At 59.2% G+C, this 17,134-nt stretch overlaps 3 protein-coding genes across 3 annotated transcripts; all 3 read left to right on the top strand.

The window, feature by feature from the left end:
- Positions 1-5,784: 5,784 nt before the first annotated feature.
- Positions 5,785-9,237, top strand: JKF63_05456 (uncharacterized protein; the record flags this gene model as incomplete). The annotated part of the gene is made up of 1 exon (XM_067901415.1): positions 5,785-9,237. One exon carries the CDS (start codon positions 5,785-5,787, stop codon positions 9,235-9,237), a length of 3,453 nt encoding a protein of 1,150 aa, XP_067758090.1.
- Positions 9,238-9,852: 615 nt separating this feature from the next.
- On the top strand, positions 9,853-11,547 carry JKF63_05455 (uncharacterized protein; the record flags this gene model as incomplete). The annotated part of the gene is made up of 1 exon (XM_067901414.1): positions 9,853-11,547. The coding sequence occupies one exon, from the start codon at positions 9,853-9,855 to the stop codon at positions 11,545-11,547; it is 1,695 nt and encodes a 564-aa protein (XP_067758089.1).
- Positions 11,548-13,151: 1,604 nt separating this feature from the next.
- JKF63_05454 (uncharacterized protein) lies at positions 13,152-15,242 on the top strand (the record flags this gene model as incomplete). The annotated part of the gene is made up of 1 exon (XM_067901413.1): positions 13,152-15,242. One exon carries the CDS (start codon positions 13,152-13,154, stop codon positions 15,240-15,242), a length of 2,091 nt encoding a protein of 696 aa, XP_067758088.1.
- Between the last annotated feature and the right edge of the window lie 1,892 nt (positions 15,243-17,134).

Raw genomic sequence — 17,134 nt, 5'->3', positions numbered from 1 at the left:
TATATCGAGCCCCCTCGCCTCGCCTGTCGACAACCCCGCCCACACAGCGAATATCCCTGCGCCTCTCTCACTCCCCCCATTTCTCCTGTGTGTCTGTGCGCGTGTGTTTTGTGGTGAGGAGGGGTGGGTTGAGAGAGTAGTGTTGATTCTGACATGGGATGCTTCACTTGTTGTCTTTTGGGTGAGAACAGGGGTGCGGTGCGGTCACGTCCGATCTCTTGTGTTTATCTTTGTATGGAGCCTGCCTGTGTGTGTGTGATGCTTTTGCACTCTGGAATACTCACACATTGGCACGACAGACAGAGAGAAAGCAGAACACACACACACACACACACACAGACAAGGATAGTCATGTTCTCCTTTTACGTCATCTTCTGGAAAGCCTTTGTATAAAAGCCCTATGGGGTCATAGTCGCGGTGGTGTGTCTGTATATTTCTGTGTGTGTGTGTGTCTGTCTGTCTGTCTGTCTGCGAAATGTGACATGCATGGTAATACATGTATAGCAAAAAAAAAGTGATCCATACACATGTGTGGATGCATTTGCCTGTCTGTGGTGGGTGCTGGGGAGGGAGGAGGCTAACGCAAGGAAGAAATATATATATATATATATCCTTTTTTTTTACCCGAGACAGATTCGTTGTGATTGTGTACTCACCGACCTACTCCTCCCTCCCCGCCCCTCCATGCCTCTTTTTTTTTTCTGTTCATCTGTGGAAAAGTTAGCGTACACACGCACACTAACCAGGAGGAAAAAGATGATACGGCGATAAAATGAAGAAGCAAAGAGATCCAGCAACTGCCGCCTTAGTGTACCCCGGATCCTTCTGATCCTTCTCTTTCGTGGGGACACACACACACACACACACACAGCCGTCACATCTTCCATGCCACTGTGCTGCACGGTGTTTTCAACTTCTTCCGCTCATTGCGCTCTCCACCTCTGGCACGATCGGTCACCTAAACTACACCAAAAAAAAAACGTATCTTGACTGTTACGGCCTCCCCTTTCTCGACACCCCTCGACTCTGCGTCGTTGTAGCCTCAGACACCCACGCAATGCACCAAGAGCACATCCAGCGGTTGACTCCACATGATACCGCTGTGCTGCGCGCCAGTCACGAGTTCCCAACCTTCACAGACGCCTTCGCCCGCGTTGCACAGGTGGGATTGCCAACGCTTGAGGCTGAAACGCAAGAGATTCCTCTATTCGACAACGATGAAGATGCCTCACACGACGTGGCGGTGTCACTCTGTCTCTCAGCACTCGCGTGGGACATCACACGAACCCGCGTTCTGGCCGTTACAGACAGGGTGCGCCAAAGGATAGAGTTGGCAATGAGGAGTGACGGTGAACCCTCGGGTACACCCGCCAGCACAGAAAACATAAACCACACCACATTACAAATTGGTGCACTTGAGCTCTTTAGCCGCCTGGCGGCTATCAGTACCGATGTGTCGGTGAGTGTCTCGCTGGTCTTGGAGGAGAACACCGCGGCGGTACGCGACGTCTCTCACACCGGCGAGCTCACCAACGGGAGGGAGGCAGCTGCTGGTAGGAGAAATGGTGTAGCTGCACACTCCTCATCACAGCCCTCCCTTCTGGTGCGGACCCTTGTGCCGGAAACACGGTGGCACTGTGGCCAGCCGACGCACCTCACCGAAAAAATCGCGCGCAGACATGGGAGCGCCCATCACAGTCCTTCATGCCCTGGTGGTGGTGATAATGAAAGTTCTTCCCACGGCCACCTCCTCGGCATTCGTGGTCATCCCAGGAAACGCGGCTCCTTTCTGCGCCTTATCACCGTATGTCGAGTGCGCGGACTTTTCTACAACCTGCCAGTGCGCCAGACTCCTTTTGTGGCACTTGTCGGCAGGTGTAGCTTTGATGTCCTCACCACCACCAAGAAGGGTGGTGCTGGTAGCGCCTGCAAGCCTGCGTGTGTGTGTGATGGAGAGGAACTCCTTCGCCGCCGCACCCTGTGGGCCCGCAAGTCGGCGTCTGCCATGCGCGCACGGCGAGAGGAGCAGCACCGCCTCATGGCAGTGGTGTTCCAAACTGCAGTGTGTACGCTGCTGGCGCCCTTGTATCTGGCCGACGCGTCTCTCGACGCAAGCAGAGAGAGAGACACACCGCTCGCGTGGTACTCGGTGCCAGTGCATAGGGCTTCAGTGTTCTCTGCGCAGCTGATGACTGAATGTGACTTGAGCGAGAACATGAGTGTTACCCAATGTGCGCCAGCTGAAGCGCGCCTGTTGCGTCCTCTCTCGCTCTCCAAGGCTCCTCGCTGCTCCTCTGCACCTTGCACCGGCCATGGTGGCAATGGCATGCACGCTGACCCCATGACGACGGTGGGGCTGCGTGTGGATCGCTACGGCTTGTACAAGGGCACCCTCTGGGCCCGTCAGGCGACATCAAGAGAAGCACACGCTGGCAAAAGACCAGGGCCCCGACCCACACCCGGTGAGGAGACGGCGTGTCGTCTGTGTCGCGCATTCGGCATCTTCCCCCCAAACCCATCATCTGCCCCACCGTTGTCCCCTACCCGTGCGGAACTGCGTGTAGGACAATCATGTCCACTTCCCGCGACAAGCACGAGTTGCCCAGGTACTGCATGCTCTTCGGAGGGGGCGACAGAAGATGGCGTGTTAACAGAAGTAGTCGTGCGGCATGGTCTTTTCTCAGTTCTCTTCGCCACCCCTCCTCCGCTGGGTATCACTGCCTTGCATACCTCTCAGGACCCGCCCACCGTAGACTCTCTCCCTGCTGTGCCTTTTCTTGGGCTCCAGAGGACCCTCTCTATGATAGTCGTGCGAGAGAGTCAAGTGCACACTCCAGAAGACGATGCCCATCGCGGGCACCGACACCCACCGTCTTCAGCGTTGCGGCTGGCTTATTGCCGTGTGCTGGAAACCACGCATTGGGCCTACGACATTATCGCTGCCAACACGCATCGACGTCGCCGTGACGCACATGCGATATCGACAGGGTCGATCTCCCCTGCAGCAGCGACGGCAGTGCCAATCTTTGTGTTCGTGGACAGCGCATACGTCCCTTCCCGGATCTCTGAGGCTCGACGCGCCGATTCGCCGCTGGAAACCTTTGTACAGCTCTACGACGAAGCACTGCAGCGCCTCACACGCAGTTTGCGGGGGTGCGAGATTGGTCCTACTCCTCTTGGGGACGTGAAGCACCTGCAGTACTCCATAAATCCTCCGCACGCGACCATGCCGAATCACAAACAGCAGTCCTCTCTCGCCACACACCATGCACTTCTGAAACAAGAAAATGCAGAGGTGGAGCTGCGCATGCGATACCTCTGCCAGCGGGTCCTGGAGGCCGCTGCTGTTCCTGGAACGCCGTTGTGCATGCCGCCACTGCCCTCCACAGAAAACAGTGCTGCAACCTCCCCTTCGGCGAGTGTAGCCGCTCGCACCGCAGCGCTCCATCACGTGCGAATACACTCGGACTCACTGCTGTGTTTAGGCGCCTCGGGACACACTTTGAACTCCTCAACACCTGTACCGCGTCGTACACCCGTCACCCTCGATCCTAACCTGGACCGTATCGCCAAGGAAGAAGAGAAAGTACAAGCAGCACTGCGCACTCACGCCACGATAAAGACGGCATCAACCTGTATGAAATCGCTTGGTGCTGCGCATCCGTCACCGCTTGATCGATCCCCCAATACGGTGGAACGGCTAACCCGAATCCGGCACTTACTGGACACGGGCCGGGGGAATGCGCTACGTCGCCTGCCCCGCGCCTTTGCGCTGCCGTGTCCATGGATGCCAATGAGGGAAGTCAACAAAAGTGTCGAAAGCGAAGCCGGTCTGTTGGAAGGAACCAACGCAGCTGCTGCCTCGGCAAACGGCATGCCACCGATCACCACAGTCTTCTCAGCAGATGTCTCGGTGCTCCAGTGGGCGCGCAAGTTCCTGATTGTTGCCTCCACCACCACCTCTATGCAGCATGCGCCCGAGCCACCTGGCGGCTCTGCAGTAGCGATCCCTCAACATCCAGCACACCGCCCCCATCCACACGCATTGCAGTGGTGGATCGCAGATCAGCATGCGGTGCACGAGCGGGTGCGGCTGGAGTTCTTTCTTTGCTTTGCTGACACCTACGTGTGTCATCCAGAGCTGCAGCACGTCATGAATCACACTAAGACTGAGTGCGTGCTTCCCGAGTCGTTTGCTGGTTCGGAATGCGCAGCCGGTACTTGGTTACCGCTTAGTCCCCAAGCACAACAATCACTGGAGCATCGGCATCGTATTGCGCAGCTGCTGTGGTCGCTCACGGCCACTGACTCTGCATGTCCGCAGAAGAAATCATCGGTGGCGTCTTCATTCCCTGTCACCTTGCCAGATGAGTGGCGTCTGCGCGTGACTGCCGTGGAGGCACATCTGCGTCAATGGGGGTGGCGGTTTTATCACGAAAATCCGGTCGACGTGCACCGTGGAGAGGTGCAGTGCAGAAAAACCGCTACCTTGGCCAAATCTGGGCATCTTAGACAAGCAACGGCTGTTCTGGCATGGCCGTGCTTGAGCGTGGAAGGGGTCGTGCACCACTTCACTTCCATGCAAGCACTGCAACATACGGTTGAGGAGCTAGAAGCAGTGGGTGCCGCATCGAATGTAGAACTCGACAGTACTTTGATGCCTCCACCGATGTCTCTGACCGAACCCGTCTTCGACCGCCGCTGTCCTGTGTCCCCACGGGTACCGCGCCCATCGTCGCCGACCCCGCTGCTCATTCCTTCGATATTTCTGGACTTCTTCGTCTCCCGCTCCTGTCGTGGAGCCATCATGTTTGGCGACGTTCTTCGGCCCACAGCAGCACGTTCTATAGTAGCTGCGTTGGACTGTGTTGAGCAGTTCTATGTTTGTTCGCACGGTCGCCCCTCCTTCACTCACCTCACCCCAACATAGTAGTGGAGAGTGGTGCTTAGCTGCTCACGCTTGTCCTCCTCTCCGCCCACTTGTGGCTTCTCCTCTAATCCTGTCTGCTATATCCGCTTCGAATGTCTATTCAAAAGAAATAGGAAAAAAAAACGTTGGCGTTTATAATGCAAGGACTGCACCACCACAGTTCTTTGGCGCCCCCTCACGTGTATGAACAAATCACGAGGGCGCAGCGTCTGGGCCTGATGAAAGAATGCAAGAGGCAGGCCGCGCACGTGCCTTGCTCGCCGTTACCTCATCCACCTCGACGCGTCACATTCGATTCTGTGCTCATCAACAGCGCTTATTGAACGCTGCCCCCCACCTCCCCCCGCCCTTCTTTACGATCCTCTATTCTCCCACCACTGCTCTTATGACGCGTGCCACGGTGTGACACCCACACACACACACACACAGGCTGAAGCGCACGAGGACAAGGGGAGCCCCCTCCTCTTCCTCCTCCCCCCCCCACCTCTCTCTGGGAACACGAGAGAATGAGAAGAGGGAGAGACGGAGCGAAGTTCGGGAGGAGGATGTGAAACACACACACACACATTATAGAAAAAACGCAATACATATATATATATATATATATGCATATATACGGTAAAGGGCACCACCCCCAATAGAGAGTGCCCCTCCCCTCCCCCTCCTCTGTAGATGCCATCTCGGTGGGCTCCATCCAATACACCTCTTCACACAACTGCCTCCTCCTCACCCGATCTGCATTGTACTCGTTGAACCATTTCAACACCTGCACAGTTAACGCCACGGCCTACGTTCGGAGCGGGTGCGCGGGTGCGCCGACCTCCTTCCCTCTCTGCACACCCACAGACAAGCATATGGACCCCACCACCGCTGAAGGCCCATCCCCACAGCTCTGTGATGCTGTGAAAGCCGAACCGAGCACCGAGGGCGAATGTGCGCAGCAGCTGCATAAGTTGTCTCGCCACCAAGACGTCGGCCCCTCGCCGTCCGTGTTGGACTTTGTCGCGCTGTGGCGACGCACTGCCGTGACGCCATCTCGGCACACGGCCGCGCCCACCAACGCGAAAGATGCAGAGGAAGTGAAAGGGGCCCAGTCCTCCTCGTCGTCTACACTCGCCGTACAGACGCACGCCCCCAACGCGTGCATCGGCACTCTGTCCATCGGCTCCGTAGTCTTTGCTCCCCACCGCGTCCGCAGTGGCTCGTCGGCGTGTGTGAGCGGCGGGACTGCCGGTGGATCCCCAATCACCGCAGCGGCGGCGCACCAGCTGACCTCTCCACCACCACCACCACCACCCTACCGATTGCACTACGCGCTCGCCGAGGTGACAGGCATTCAGTCGATGGCCGGCACTGTCGCTGTGTCCTTCCTCTTCACCGATCCAGGCATCGATGACGAGACCGTATCGATGTACGAGTGCGTGCCGTGCCCGCCAGCGTGTCTCTTGCGATGGCTTCGCGAGGAAGGGAACCCTGCCGCATCACGCTGCTCCCTGCTAGAGCGTGTGCTGCATGTGCCACCACAGGAGGGACCACTCCCCGTGAAAGACATTTACCAAGCTCTTCAAGCAGCATACCCCACGCTTGACTCTGCACCAGGTGCATCACCGCTGCTAGCGTACCAGCAGCGGCAACGAGAGCGCTGTGTGGCGCGGCTCCATCAGCTATGCTGCCTCAGCGACGATGACGGGCGCGGGCACATGACGACGGCACGCAACTGCAGCGGTGTGGCGCACGGTGCATCAGAGCGAGATATGGCAGCGATGCGTGTCCCGCTGGCACCCTCAACCGCCACGGCTGACAAGGCGGTCTTATTGGGCAGCAGCGCGGGGACAGCAACTCTTGCCGCGTCAGCCGCCACCATATCGGCGCGGTACGTCGCGCCAACTAGCGTGCACGTCTTTTTCTCCGGCATCTTCCAGCAGGTGAACGCGTACATGGAACAGCGCTGCAGCCGTCATCGTCGCCGCTCGCTCGCGGACCCCACGACAGCGCCCCTTTGCCGAGGTCAGCACCCGTGTCGGGGCGGCGCCGCCGCGAACGCCGTACCGCCACCACCGCGTGTCCTGGCCATCTTCGACTGCTACGCCACGCTGCGTCGCTTTCACGTCTTCATGACGGTGCGCGGCCACGTCGTGCAGCTGCTTGACGGCACCGACGCATGCGGGGCTCCCCCGTTGCCGCACACGTCGCACGCGTTCGGGGCGCAGTGCAAGGTCTGGCTTTGCATGTTGCGCGATGACACCGGGGAAGATGATGCCGAGGAGGAAGCAAGGAAGGACGGTTTCTCGGTCACTGGGGCCGGTGCTGACGACTGTAACACAGGTGTAGCGCAAGCAGAGGCGCTCATGGAAGCGCAGCTGCGCCGCTTACTCGCAGCCGCCCCACCCGTCGACGCGCTTGTCAGCTTCAAGGAACACGTCACCCAGAAGCAGCGGCAGGAAGTCGAGGAGCACTATCAGCCAGCCACGCTGCGCCAGCAGCGGGTCACAGCGGAGGTGGTGCTGCAACGGCTCATGCCACACCTCGCGATGGACCCCCTGGTCTGTGTGCTGCAGGACGTCCCCGCACCGCCATCCACGGCCCCCACTGCAGCCGCCGCCACCGTTGTCAAGGTATCCGGCGCCGTCTTTGGCGCCAACAAAATTCTCGTGCCGTGCAGCCCCGAGCAGCTGACGCTCCTCTCCACTGTGTGGGCGAGCGGCCCTGCACCGGTGAGTGCGATAACGAGTAACGGTGGCGGTGCTGAAGGCAACAGTGAAACTGCAGCGCAGCGCCAAGGCCCCCATACCACGAAAGGTGCCCGGAAACGTCCCCGAGCGGCAGAGACGACAGACTCCTCTGCACCGACAGCCGCTGCGGGGGCGCAGGCGCAGGCACTGACTCCATCCCTGCTAGAGCGGATTTCCCTCGGCAGTTTCACAGACGTTGCGGCAGCGACGCTACTCGATGTGTTTGCAGACGCCACCGCAGTGGTGGTGAAGGCACTGGACCCCTCCCCCGCGGATGTGCCCGCCACTGTCGGCGATGCGCACCGCAGCAGCGGGGATGGTAGAGGCGCTGCAGAGGTGCTGAGCAGCATCGAGGATGTTTACAAGAAGTGGTGCGTTGACCCGTCGCGGTTCGGTGAGGCATTTCCTGTTTTCGCCGTGGTGTACGCGCTGGTGGCGGACGTCTTCGCCGACGTGAGCCGGTTCCGATCCGGCAGATCACGCAGCGCTGGTGGGTGGGAAGCCGGCATATGCGACAACCAGCCGCGGCAGCGCTGCTCCAATCCACCGGCGGCTGACCCGTCACTTGAGCGCGCTGTAGAGACGCGAGCCTTGGACACGGCGCAGATGCAATCGATGGTGCCGCTCTCTGCTAGTCGACTCCCTCGCTGCCGACTGGGGGCGCACTTCGGCGACATCCCCCGCATCGCACTAGTGCTCCCGCGCGGCAACCCCACCCACCACCCCAACCTCGGCACACAGCAATACCTGCGCACACTCCGGGCCTTCTTTTCGCCCTGGGCGGTACACGAGGCCGCCTCCGTAGCCGCCAGCTATGCGGCGCCGGTGCTGTGGCACCAACGTGGCGGCCTCCTCCTCCTTTTTTGTGACGAGGCCACCACGCAGCTCGGCGCCTTGCAGGACGAGGCCGATGTGGTGATCGCATGTGGCAAGGTGGCCGCCGCGTGGGTGGCTGCGAATAGCGCGACGAGAACCAGCCACGGCGACTCCTGCACCGGTACTGCCGCTGCCCCGGTGCTGTTCGCTGTCATCTCAGAGGCGGAGGTGGTGACGCCGGCAGACCAACTCACCCACCTCTGGCTCCCCATCACTCTTTCTTCGTCGACCTCTGTGAGGGAGGACCACGAATCTGCTTACGCGTCGGCCTCGGGGGACAGGGTTGAGGGGTGCGGCTGGTGGCCGGCAATGTCCAACGAGGAGACGGCGCGCACCGAGCTAGAGGCGACGTGGAGACGCCTCGTCGCCACAGTGAGCGCAGATGGGAGCGCCAACGTGCCTGCACGCCCGTCGTCACCGCGCCGCGCCGGTGCGGCCGGTCGCCGACTTCATCAACTTGAGGTGCTACCCCGAACTGTGCGGCAAGCCGTTGTACTCTGGCGCCACCTCCAGACCGCAGAAGCCACCATGGGCGCGGCGCAAGACCAAAGCTGTGTACCATCATCCGAACTCGACAGTGAGGGGCCCTGGCGCACGCTGCGGGCAGTCGTGAAGGAGATGGCGCTGAGCTCCCTCACAGCGACGCCGGTTCGCATGACGGACGTGGCGCTCGTACGCAGCAGCGATGGCGAGGTGTAACCTGTTCAGGAGGAAAGGGAAGGGGGGGTTTCCAGGTGATAAAAAAAAAACATAACTGCGGCTCACTTTAATACGGCAGGAGCTTTTGGGGGGGTTACCCGCACACCCCTCACCTTCCTGAACTGCGCGGACGTGCTACGATTTTGTGCACGCAGTCGTCCGCCCTCTGTCCTCTGTACGGTTTGCGTGCCGGCAAGTACTCGGAATAGTTGTTGGCACATGGGTGTGTTCGTGTGCGTCTGTGTGATGGCGCGGGGCCGCTCCCCCTGTCCACATCCGCATCTGTATTCGGTATCCCTTTCTCTGTGCATCTGTAGCATCATCCCCTCATTTGGCATTGCGACTCGACTCTCACTGTACCAACACACCACAATCCCCCCTCCCCTCCTCCTCCCCTCCCCCACACACACACGTCCTGCAGTCCACACGCACCCCCACCCCTTTTTTTGACATTTCTCGCTCCCGTTGTACTCAAAACTCCTTTTTGGTTTTTTTGGGGGGGCCATTCTTCACATTGGTGCATTTGACCTTCTCGTCGCCATTATGCCCTGACGTGTGTTTTTACCTCTCTACGACTCTCCACCGTCCTTCTTTTACTGTCCACCTATCCCAGCGATGCCAGCGAAGCCGGTGTCCACCAAGGTGCTGTTCACCAACCCGGGTACCTTCTACCAGTACACTGGAGAGGAAGAGGATCGCCCCTACTACGAACCTCTCGGTGACGCGGACAGCTTCACCATATCCGTCTTGAGGCGCGAAGGGACCCCCGACGCCGCGGGCAGTGGCACGAGCCGTGTGGAGTACATCATCGAAGTTTCAGAGGATGAAGAGAAGATTTTCGAGCAGCCCATCGGCATCAACAATGAGCTTTCCTACTCCGACCCAGCAGCGTCGGTGCACTGGCCAGCGATCATCGATGGAAACGTTGAGAAGGTTGCATTCCGCTTCGCCGCCCCGGAGACGCACGAGGCTCAGGTGACGGCACGGATGCGCCTGCAACAGTTTGTAGAGCTTTACAACCGCTGCACCTACAGCCTCCTCACTGGCCACGAAGAGCTCGACCCGGAGGACGAGTGGTACCAGTACCTCGGTGGCGCCACCACGCGCGAGGTTCTGAACGAAGACGCCACTAATGTCGTTCTCGAGTTCGATGCGGGCCACCTGGCACGGACGAACACCGGCACCGGCAATATCTGTGCCGTGGAGTCGCTGCAGTTTGACCGCTTCCTCGTTGTCAAGAAAAGCAACGAGAAGGCCAGTCTGGAGATGCAAACAGTACCGCAGAAAGAGAGAGGCTTCGACCGAGAGGCGATGGAAAAGCTCGTCGTGCACGGCGTCGACGACACCTCCACCGGTGCCCTTCTGGAGAACGGCGACGCTAAAATGCTGCTCTTTGGCGGCAGCGACGCGGCGGTGCAACGATTGGATCTCACACGCGGCGTCGTGGTGAATGAGTACCAGCCAGCGGATCTGCCGGTGCGCAGTGTGACTTACGCAAACCACACGGCGGCGGACTCGGGAACAATCATGACGTGCCTGGGCCGCAACGTTGCCTTCAACATCGACCTCCGCATGGACCCACGCAATTGTGTCGTCATGGAGGATGGGAAGCAAATAGGCGACTACGAGCTGAAATCACTCCGCAGGGACCTCACCTGCCACGCCACCTCGGAGTGCGGCCACCTCGTCACCGGTGATGCGTGTGGGAACATCCGGCTCTACACGGGGCCGCCCGGCGCGCGCAAGCCATCTGGTGGCTACTTTCCAAAAGCCGCCAAGACGCTGCTCGACACCAAGGTCCCGATCGTGGATATCGACGTAACAGCCGACGGGCAGTACATCGTTGCGACCACCACCACGTATCTGCTCTTCATCGAGACGAAGTGCGTCGACGACAGCGAGTCGACTGGGTTTCAGACTCGGATGGGTGCGAAAAAGCCCCAGCCGATTATTCTTCAGCCCTCACCGGAGCAAACACTGCGCATGGGCGGTGCAGACATGGTGCGGTTCCAAGGCGCGAAGTTCGACCGTTCTCCAGGAACCAAAGAAATGTGTGTTGTCGCCAGCTGCGGGGACTACCTTCTAACGTGGTCGCTGCGCGCGATCGCGTTGTCGAGGCAGAGCGGTCGCGCTTTGGTGAACTCCGACCTGAAGATAGGGCAGACCGTGCTGTCGACTGCAGCGAACCGTGCCTCGCACATCAGCTTCCTCACCGAAAGCGATGTCGGCGTCTTGCCTGTGCATGAAGGGAGAAAGGAGGTGAGCAGGCCCTGGACCTGGGGAACCAAAAAGGCTGCAGGCGACGGCTGAGGCGTTGCACTATGCACATGCGTGAATGGACCCCGCCCCCTCCCGCTGTGCTACTCACATCCCTGACTCCCCTCTGCTACCCTCCACGCACACACGGACACACAAAGCTCCTCACATATATCCCTACGCCGGACGCGTGCCTGGGACAGTGTGAATGCTGGCGACCAGCCTTCGCTCTCGGCCCCCTCCCTCACCACCCCCTCCTCCATGACCGCAAACAAGTGCACCACCACCTGCATGGGGTATAGAAACGCATGTATGTGCATCTTTTATGTCTGTGTGTGTGTGTGCATCTGTCCCCCCCCCCTCTGTCTGTCCTTTGTATTTTTGATGCTCGCACCTTTTTTCTTCGGGGTCCGACAGTGCGGTGACATCGGGCACAACGAAGTTTTTTTACTTTTCTTTCTGCCCAATAGGATTGAGACCCCCTCCCTCTCCTCTGCACTACATGCCCGTACGGTTTGGGATTGCCGTTCTCCTCGGAGCAAAGGTCCCCGTGTGATCCTACGGCGTCCTCTCTCTCACGACGTTCACCGTCCATGTCCGCGAAGTAGGCATTCCCCATTCCCCACCCCACACACATATGCATGCATGCACAGATGCACTCGCACGTACTCGGAGTTGATACATGCACGAATTTGTGCGATAAGGCGAAAAGAAAGGCAACAGATGTGCTGCACTCTCTTCCCTGTAGCTGGCCAACAGGAAGTCCAACACCGGTGCGGTTCCCTAATGCCACCGCATCCATGCACAGACACAGACTGGTGTTCTCTCACTCCCTTAGTCATAGCGCACTCATCTACCCCATCTCCCCTCCCCTCTCTCTCTATCCGTGGGTGCTGCTCCCTCTTCCCATCAAACATGTGCGCAAAACGCGAACACCTTTATATACATATATATATATATATTACATATATATACGTGTGTATGTAGAAGGGACCTCTAGCGTGTTTTTTTTCCTTTTGCTCGGATTGGTTTTTGTCCGCTTGAGTGTTGTCCTTTCCCTCCCCCTCCACATCCCCACCACAACTACATCTTTTATAGATCTCGTACACACGCACGCACACACAACCCTCGCCCTCACCCCCTTCCCACTCCCCACCCCCGAAACTCACAAACCACAGATAACACGAAGAGGGAGGCAAGCGCACCCATATAGAGATATACACTTACCGACTACCTCAGGTTCCCACGTCCCATCCGAAACGCCCTTGCCTCCCCCTATTCCATACGCACTCTCGTTGACCCCTATAGATTCTCTACCTATACAGCTTTTTCTCTCTTGTTAAAGGGGTTTGCCTCGCCACCTTTCCCTGTTGTTTCACCACCACCACAGCAACACACCCTCCCTCCTTTGCACCTCCCAAACCGCAGTGCGCGAGACCCATTCCTAGATATTCGCTCTTTGCTTCCGCATTTTGCCTTCTCGCCACGCCCTCTCCTCCTTTCCCCACTGCCACCCACCTCACCCTGGGCAGGAGCGCACTCGTTCACTCCAACTACCTCGTGAAGATCGACACGCGCAAACACGGACACCCCCACCCCCTTGCACCCTAGAGACCTCTTCGCCTCTCCCTTGAATTCTGCAGCCGCACGTCGTCTCCATGGAGCGCATGCAGCGCGCCGGTGTCCGTGCCGGCCCCACCGTGGTCGCCGACGCACCCGCGTCCGCGTCAGAGCTGCCGAAGCCGACGTTCCAGCCTGGCAGCTACATCTACGAGATGGACGCCAGTGGTCGCCTGCATCGCCTCCAGTGCGGTCGCGTCCTCGGCCGCGGCGGCTTCGCCAAGTGCTACGAGGTGTCGGACGAAACAGGAACCTACGCGCTAAAAACCGTCAACCGCGCGTCGCTAGAGAAGCCCAAGACACTCCAGAAGCTGCACAGTGAGATCAGCATCCACCGCCGCATGAAACACAAGCACGTTGTGGAGTTCCTGCGCACGTTCCGCGACCGCTACTATGTGTACATGCTGCTGGAGAAGTGCGATCACGGCACACTGATGGATCTGCTTAAAATACGCCGCTTTAGTGTGGCGGAGACACAGTATGTGATGCTGCAATGCCTCTCGGCGATGCAGTACATGCACAGCGAGTGTGTCATCCACCGTGACCTGAAGCCCGGAAACATCATGCTGGACAGAGATCTCAATGTCAAGATCGGCGACTTTGGCCTCGCCGCAGAACTGCAGTACGACGGCGAGCGCAAGCGCACCATCTGCGGCACGCCAAACTACATCGCTCCCGAGATCATCGACCACAAGAACCGCGGCCACAGCTACGAGGTGGACACGTGGTCGCTTGGCGTAATCCTGTACACACTTCTGGTAGGCCAGCCGCCGTTCCAGATGGAAGATGTAGAGTCAACCTATAAGCGTATTCGCCAGTGCCGCTACGACTTCCCCACTAGTGTCCCAGAAAATGCACGCGATCTCATCACGCAGATCCTGCAGAGCAGCCCAGCCCACCGCCCCACGCTGATGGATATCCGTCAGCACTCCTTCTTCTCGTCGCCGCTGCCACCACGTACGCCACCGCAGTCATTCGCGTCTTTCGGTCTTCCAGTACCGAGCACCGCAGCGAACGTGCCAGCAATGACGGCTACAGCTGTGGCACCAGCCACCGCCACCATGCGAAGCGCGCGCCGCGGGCTGGTAATGGACGTGCAGCATCCACCACCGGCACTGTGTGGTGAGGATCTGCTGGGCGTCCATACGCAGCGCGAGGTGCTGCGGCCCCTCAATGCCAACGCACCGCCGCCACACGGTGCACCGACGTCGCCGCGGTACCTGACGAGCCTCAAGCAGCAGCACTCAACGCCGACAACGACCCTCCCCGGCATCATCGCGCATGGGCGCAGTGCGCCTGCCACCGCAGCCGTTCCGGTCTCGACCCACCGCCCCACACCGCCACTGGAGCGGCACCGTGACGACGAGAACACCGACGAGGAGGAAAAACATCAACTAACAGCGCTGCACGACCGCCTGCACCAGACCCTCAGCGGTGACACCGGCGCCGACGACGCGGCCTACAGCGAGGCGCCGCCGCCGGCGGTGTGGGTAACGCAGTGTGCTGACTTCTCGTCCAAGTACGGCATGGCGTACCGCCTCAGCACAGGCCAAACCGGCGCGCACTTCAACGACTCCACTAAGATTGTTTGGGAGCCCATTACAGATCGTGTAGAGTACTACGCACGCATCAAGATTGAGATGCCGGCGCGCGACGGCGGCACCGGGCTCTTCGCGAAGGACGAGCGGCAGGTGTTCAGCATGCACAGCTACCCGCCGGAGCTGGAGAAGAAGGTGACACTCACAAAGTACTTCAAGACTTATCTTGGCCGGGTGCAGAGCTCGCCAGACAAGGTGCCGGTGGTGACGTGCTCGCCCTTTTTGCCGTCGGCGCCGCCGCGCTCCAGCGACCCTCACGCATCCAACGACTTCGTGTACGTCAAGCGCTGGCTGCGTGTAGACGGTGCACTCGTATTCCGGCTCTCAAACAAAACGGTGCAGGTGTGCTTCGAGGACGGTGCGGAGATCATCCTGAGCTCCGAGTGGCGCGTGGTGACCTACACGACCCCCTTGGGCTGGCGCCGCACCCTACCGTTGAAGTCGGTGGCTACAGAGTGGGAGGAGGCGGCGGAGCGACTTCGCAACACCAAGAGCGTGCTGTACAAGGTCATTAGAGACCATTGCCTGTAGACATCCTGCAGTCCACGTGTTTTTGTGTGTGTATGTGTGTCTTCGTCGGATGGCTGGGTTACCAATACACCCACTCGATGTTTTCGATAGATTTTATTAGAACCCTTCTAAAGGGTGACTTTTCAGCGTGTATCACGCTGCAGTACTTTCGGGAAAACCGAGCAGCCCCCGTATCCCCCCCCCGTGTCAACACTGAGCCACAGCAGGTCTCACAGGAGGCGCGTATGCACAACGTGACAAAATCAAGGTGATTCATCGACACGGATGGTGGCGGTCAGAACTGCGCCTAGCGCTGCGTGGGAGCCACCTGCGACACTGAGCCGGCCGATACGACCAGCATTGGTGGGCAAGGTGTCAGCACGGCTCGAACGCGACTCACACAGGTCCCACAACCCACTGGTTGGTGAGAGCCCGAACAACCTCGAGGGATGCGCGGCGTGGAGAGCGGGGGCTAGTGGGCACGGTTGAGAGTCGGCCTGCGGAGCGTGTGTGGACAGAATTCAACGGCGCAGACCGTGCTGAAAGGACGGCGCCGGTGTTGCTGTGTAACCCCCCCCCCAGTCCACCTCTGTTTTGCACCACACGACGAGGCTCTGAGAGACGAGCCGGGCGGCGGCGGCGGGGGGGGGAGAGGCGCAACTGAGGTTCAGCGGCAAGAATGAATTCTGACAAAAGCATTAGATGATGATTCTGTTTTGGTACACACTCAGAGAAAACTGCACACCATGACCCAACACAACAAAGCACCCCATGACTAAAGTGTAAGGCGCTAAAAGCAGATACCTGCAAAGCAGCACCAGTGAACACACCACAACGGTGAAATGCGATCCTGAACTCCACGGCACTCGACTCCCTCCCCTCCTCATTAACCCTCTTTTTGACGGAAAAAAACCACTCCCATCCACCCTGCGCGGGAAAAGTTGGAGAAGTTGGGTATCGATCCCAATACCTACCGCATGCTAAGCGGTCGCTCTACCATCTGAGCTACATCCCCTTCGGTGCCCGTCCATATTTTGTTCTTGACACGCGTTGTTCTCGCGAAAGCCTGAAAATCCGCAAACGGAAGGGTTCGAACCTTCGCGTGAGATCACACCTGCTTAGCAGGCAGGCGCCTTAACCACTCGGCCACGTTTGCTTGAGGGCAATCGCCGCCTAACTTCTTCACTGCAAGATATATGAACCTTCTCTTACTTTCCACCTGAGTTGTGTTGAGTTCTCGGTAGTATAGTGGTTAGTATACCCGCCTGTCACGCGGGTGACCCGGGTTCAATTCCCGGCCGGGAAGCTTTTTCGGGACGTGGCGTTTCCTGCGCGTGCTGCTTTTGAAAAGGTACGGGGTAGTTTGTCTTTTTCTACCCACCCTTCCTCGTGGCGCTCAAACCTGCGATGCGCTCGCTGTGGTGGTTTCTGGTGGTGCTAGCTTTTTGTTTTTCTTCGCAGACAAATAAGCACATTGGCGGGGCAAAGGCACGCACATTCAACGTTTTTTTTTCCGATTTCACGTGGGAGCAATGACTGTGTTCACAAAGGGGGTTTTTCACGCGAAAGGGACGCAAATACGCCCCCGTCTCTCCCAAAGCCCGCCGCCAGCCCCGGCGACAGTGGTCCCCCAGGGCGCCTCCAAAGCAGGCCCGCACGGCTTCCAAAACCCGCCCCGGGCGTACAAAAAGGCGCCGAGACCCAGCGTAACGCAAAACATGTCTACCAACAATCGCCCCCAGCGCCGGGCGGGAGGGCCGCCCCTGAGCCCACAGAAACCCGGAGACGCCGCCCCACCCCGCCCCCGCGGCGGAACGTCCCCGGGGCGCCCCCGATAGAAATAAGCACGTCACGCGCCCCCGACCCGCCCACAACCCCCCAACAAAGCGCAACCCAGAATCAAAGCAGGGCGC

The sequence above is a fragment of the Porcisia hertigi genome, chromosome 17 (genome assembly GCF_017918235.1).
Source record: "Porcisia hertigi strain C119 chromosome 17, whole genome shotgun sequence".
NCBI lineage: Eukaryota > Euglenozoa > Kinetoplastea > Trypanosomatida > Trypanosomatidae > Porcisia > Porcisia hertigi.
The sequence above is the reverse complement of the archived record's forward strand: the minus strand, read 5'-3'. Positions and strand labels throughout refer to the sequence as shown.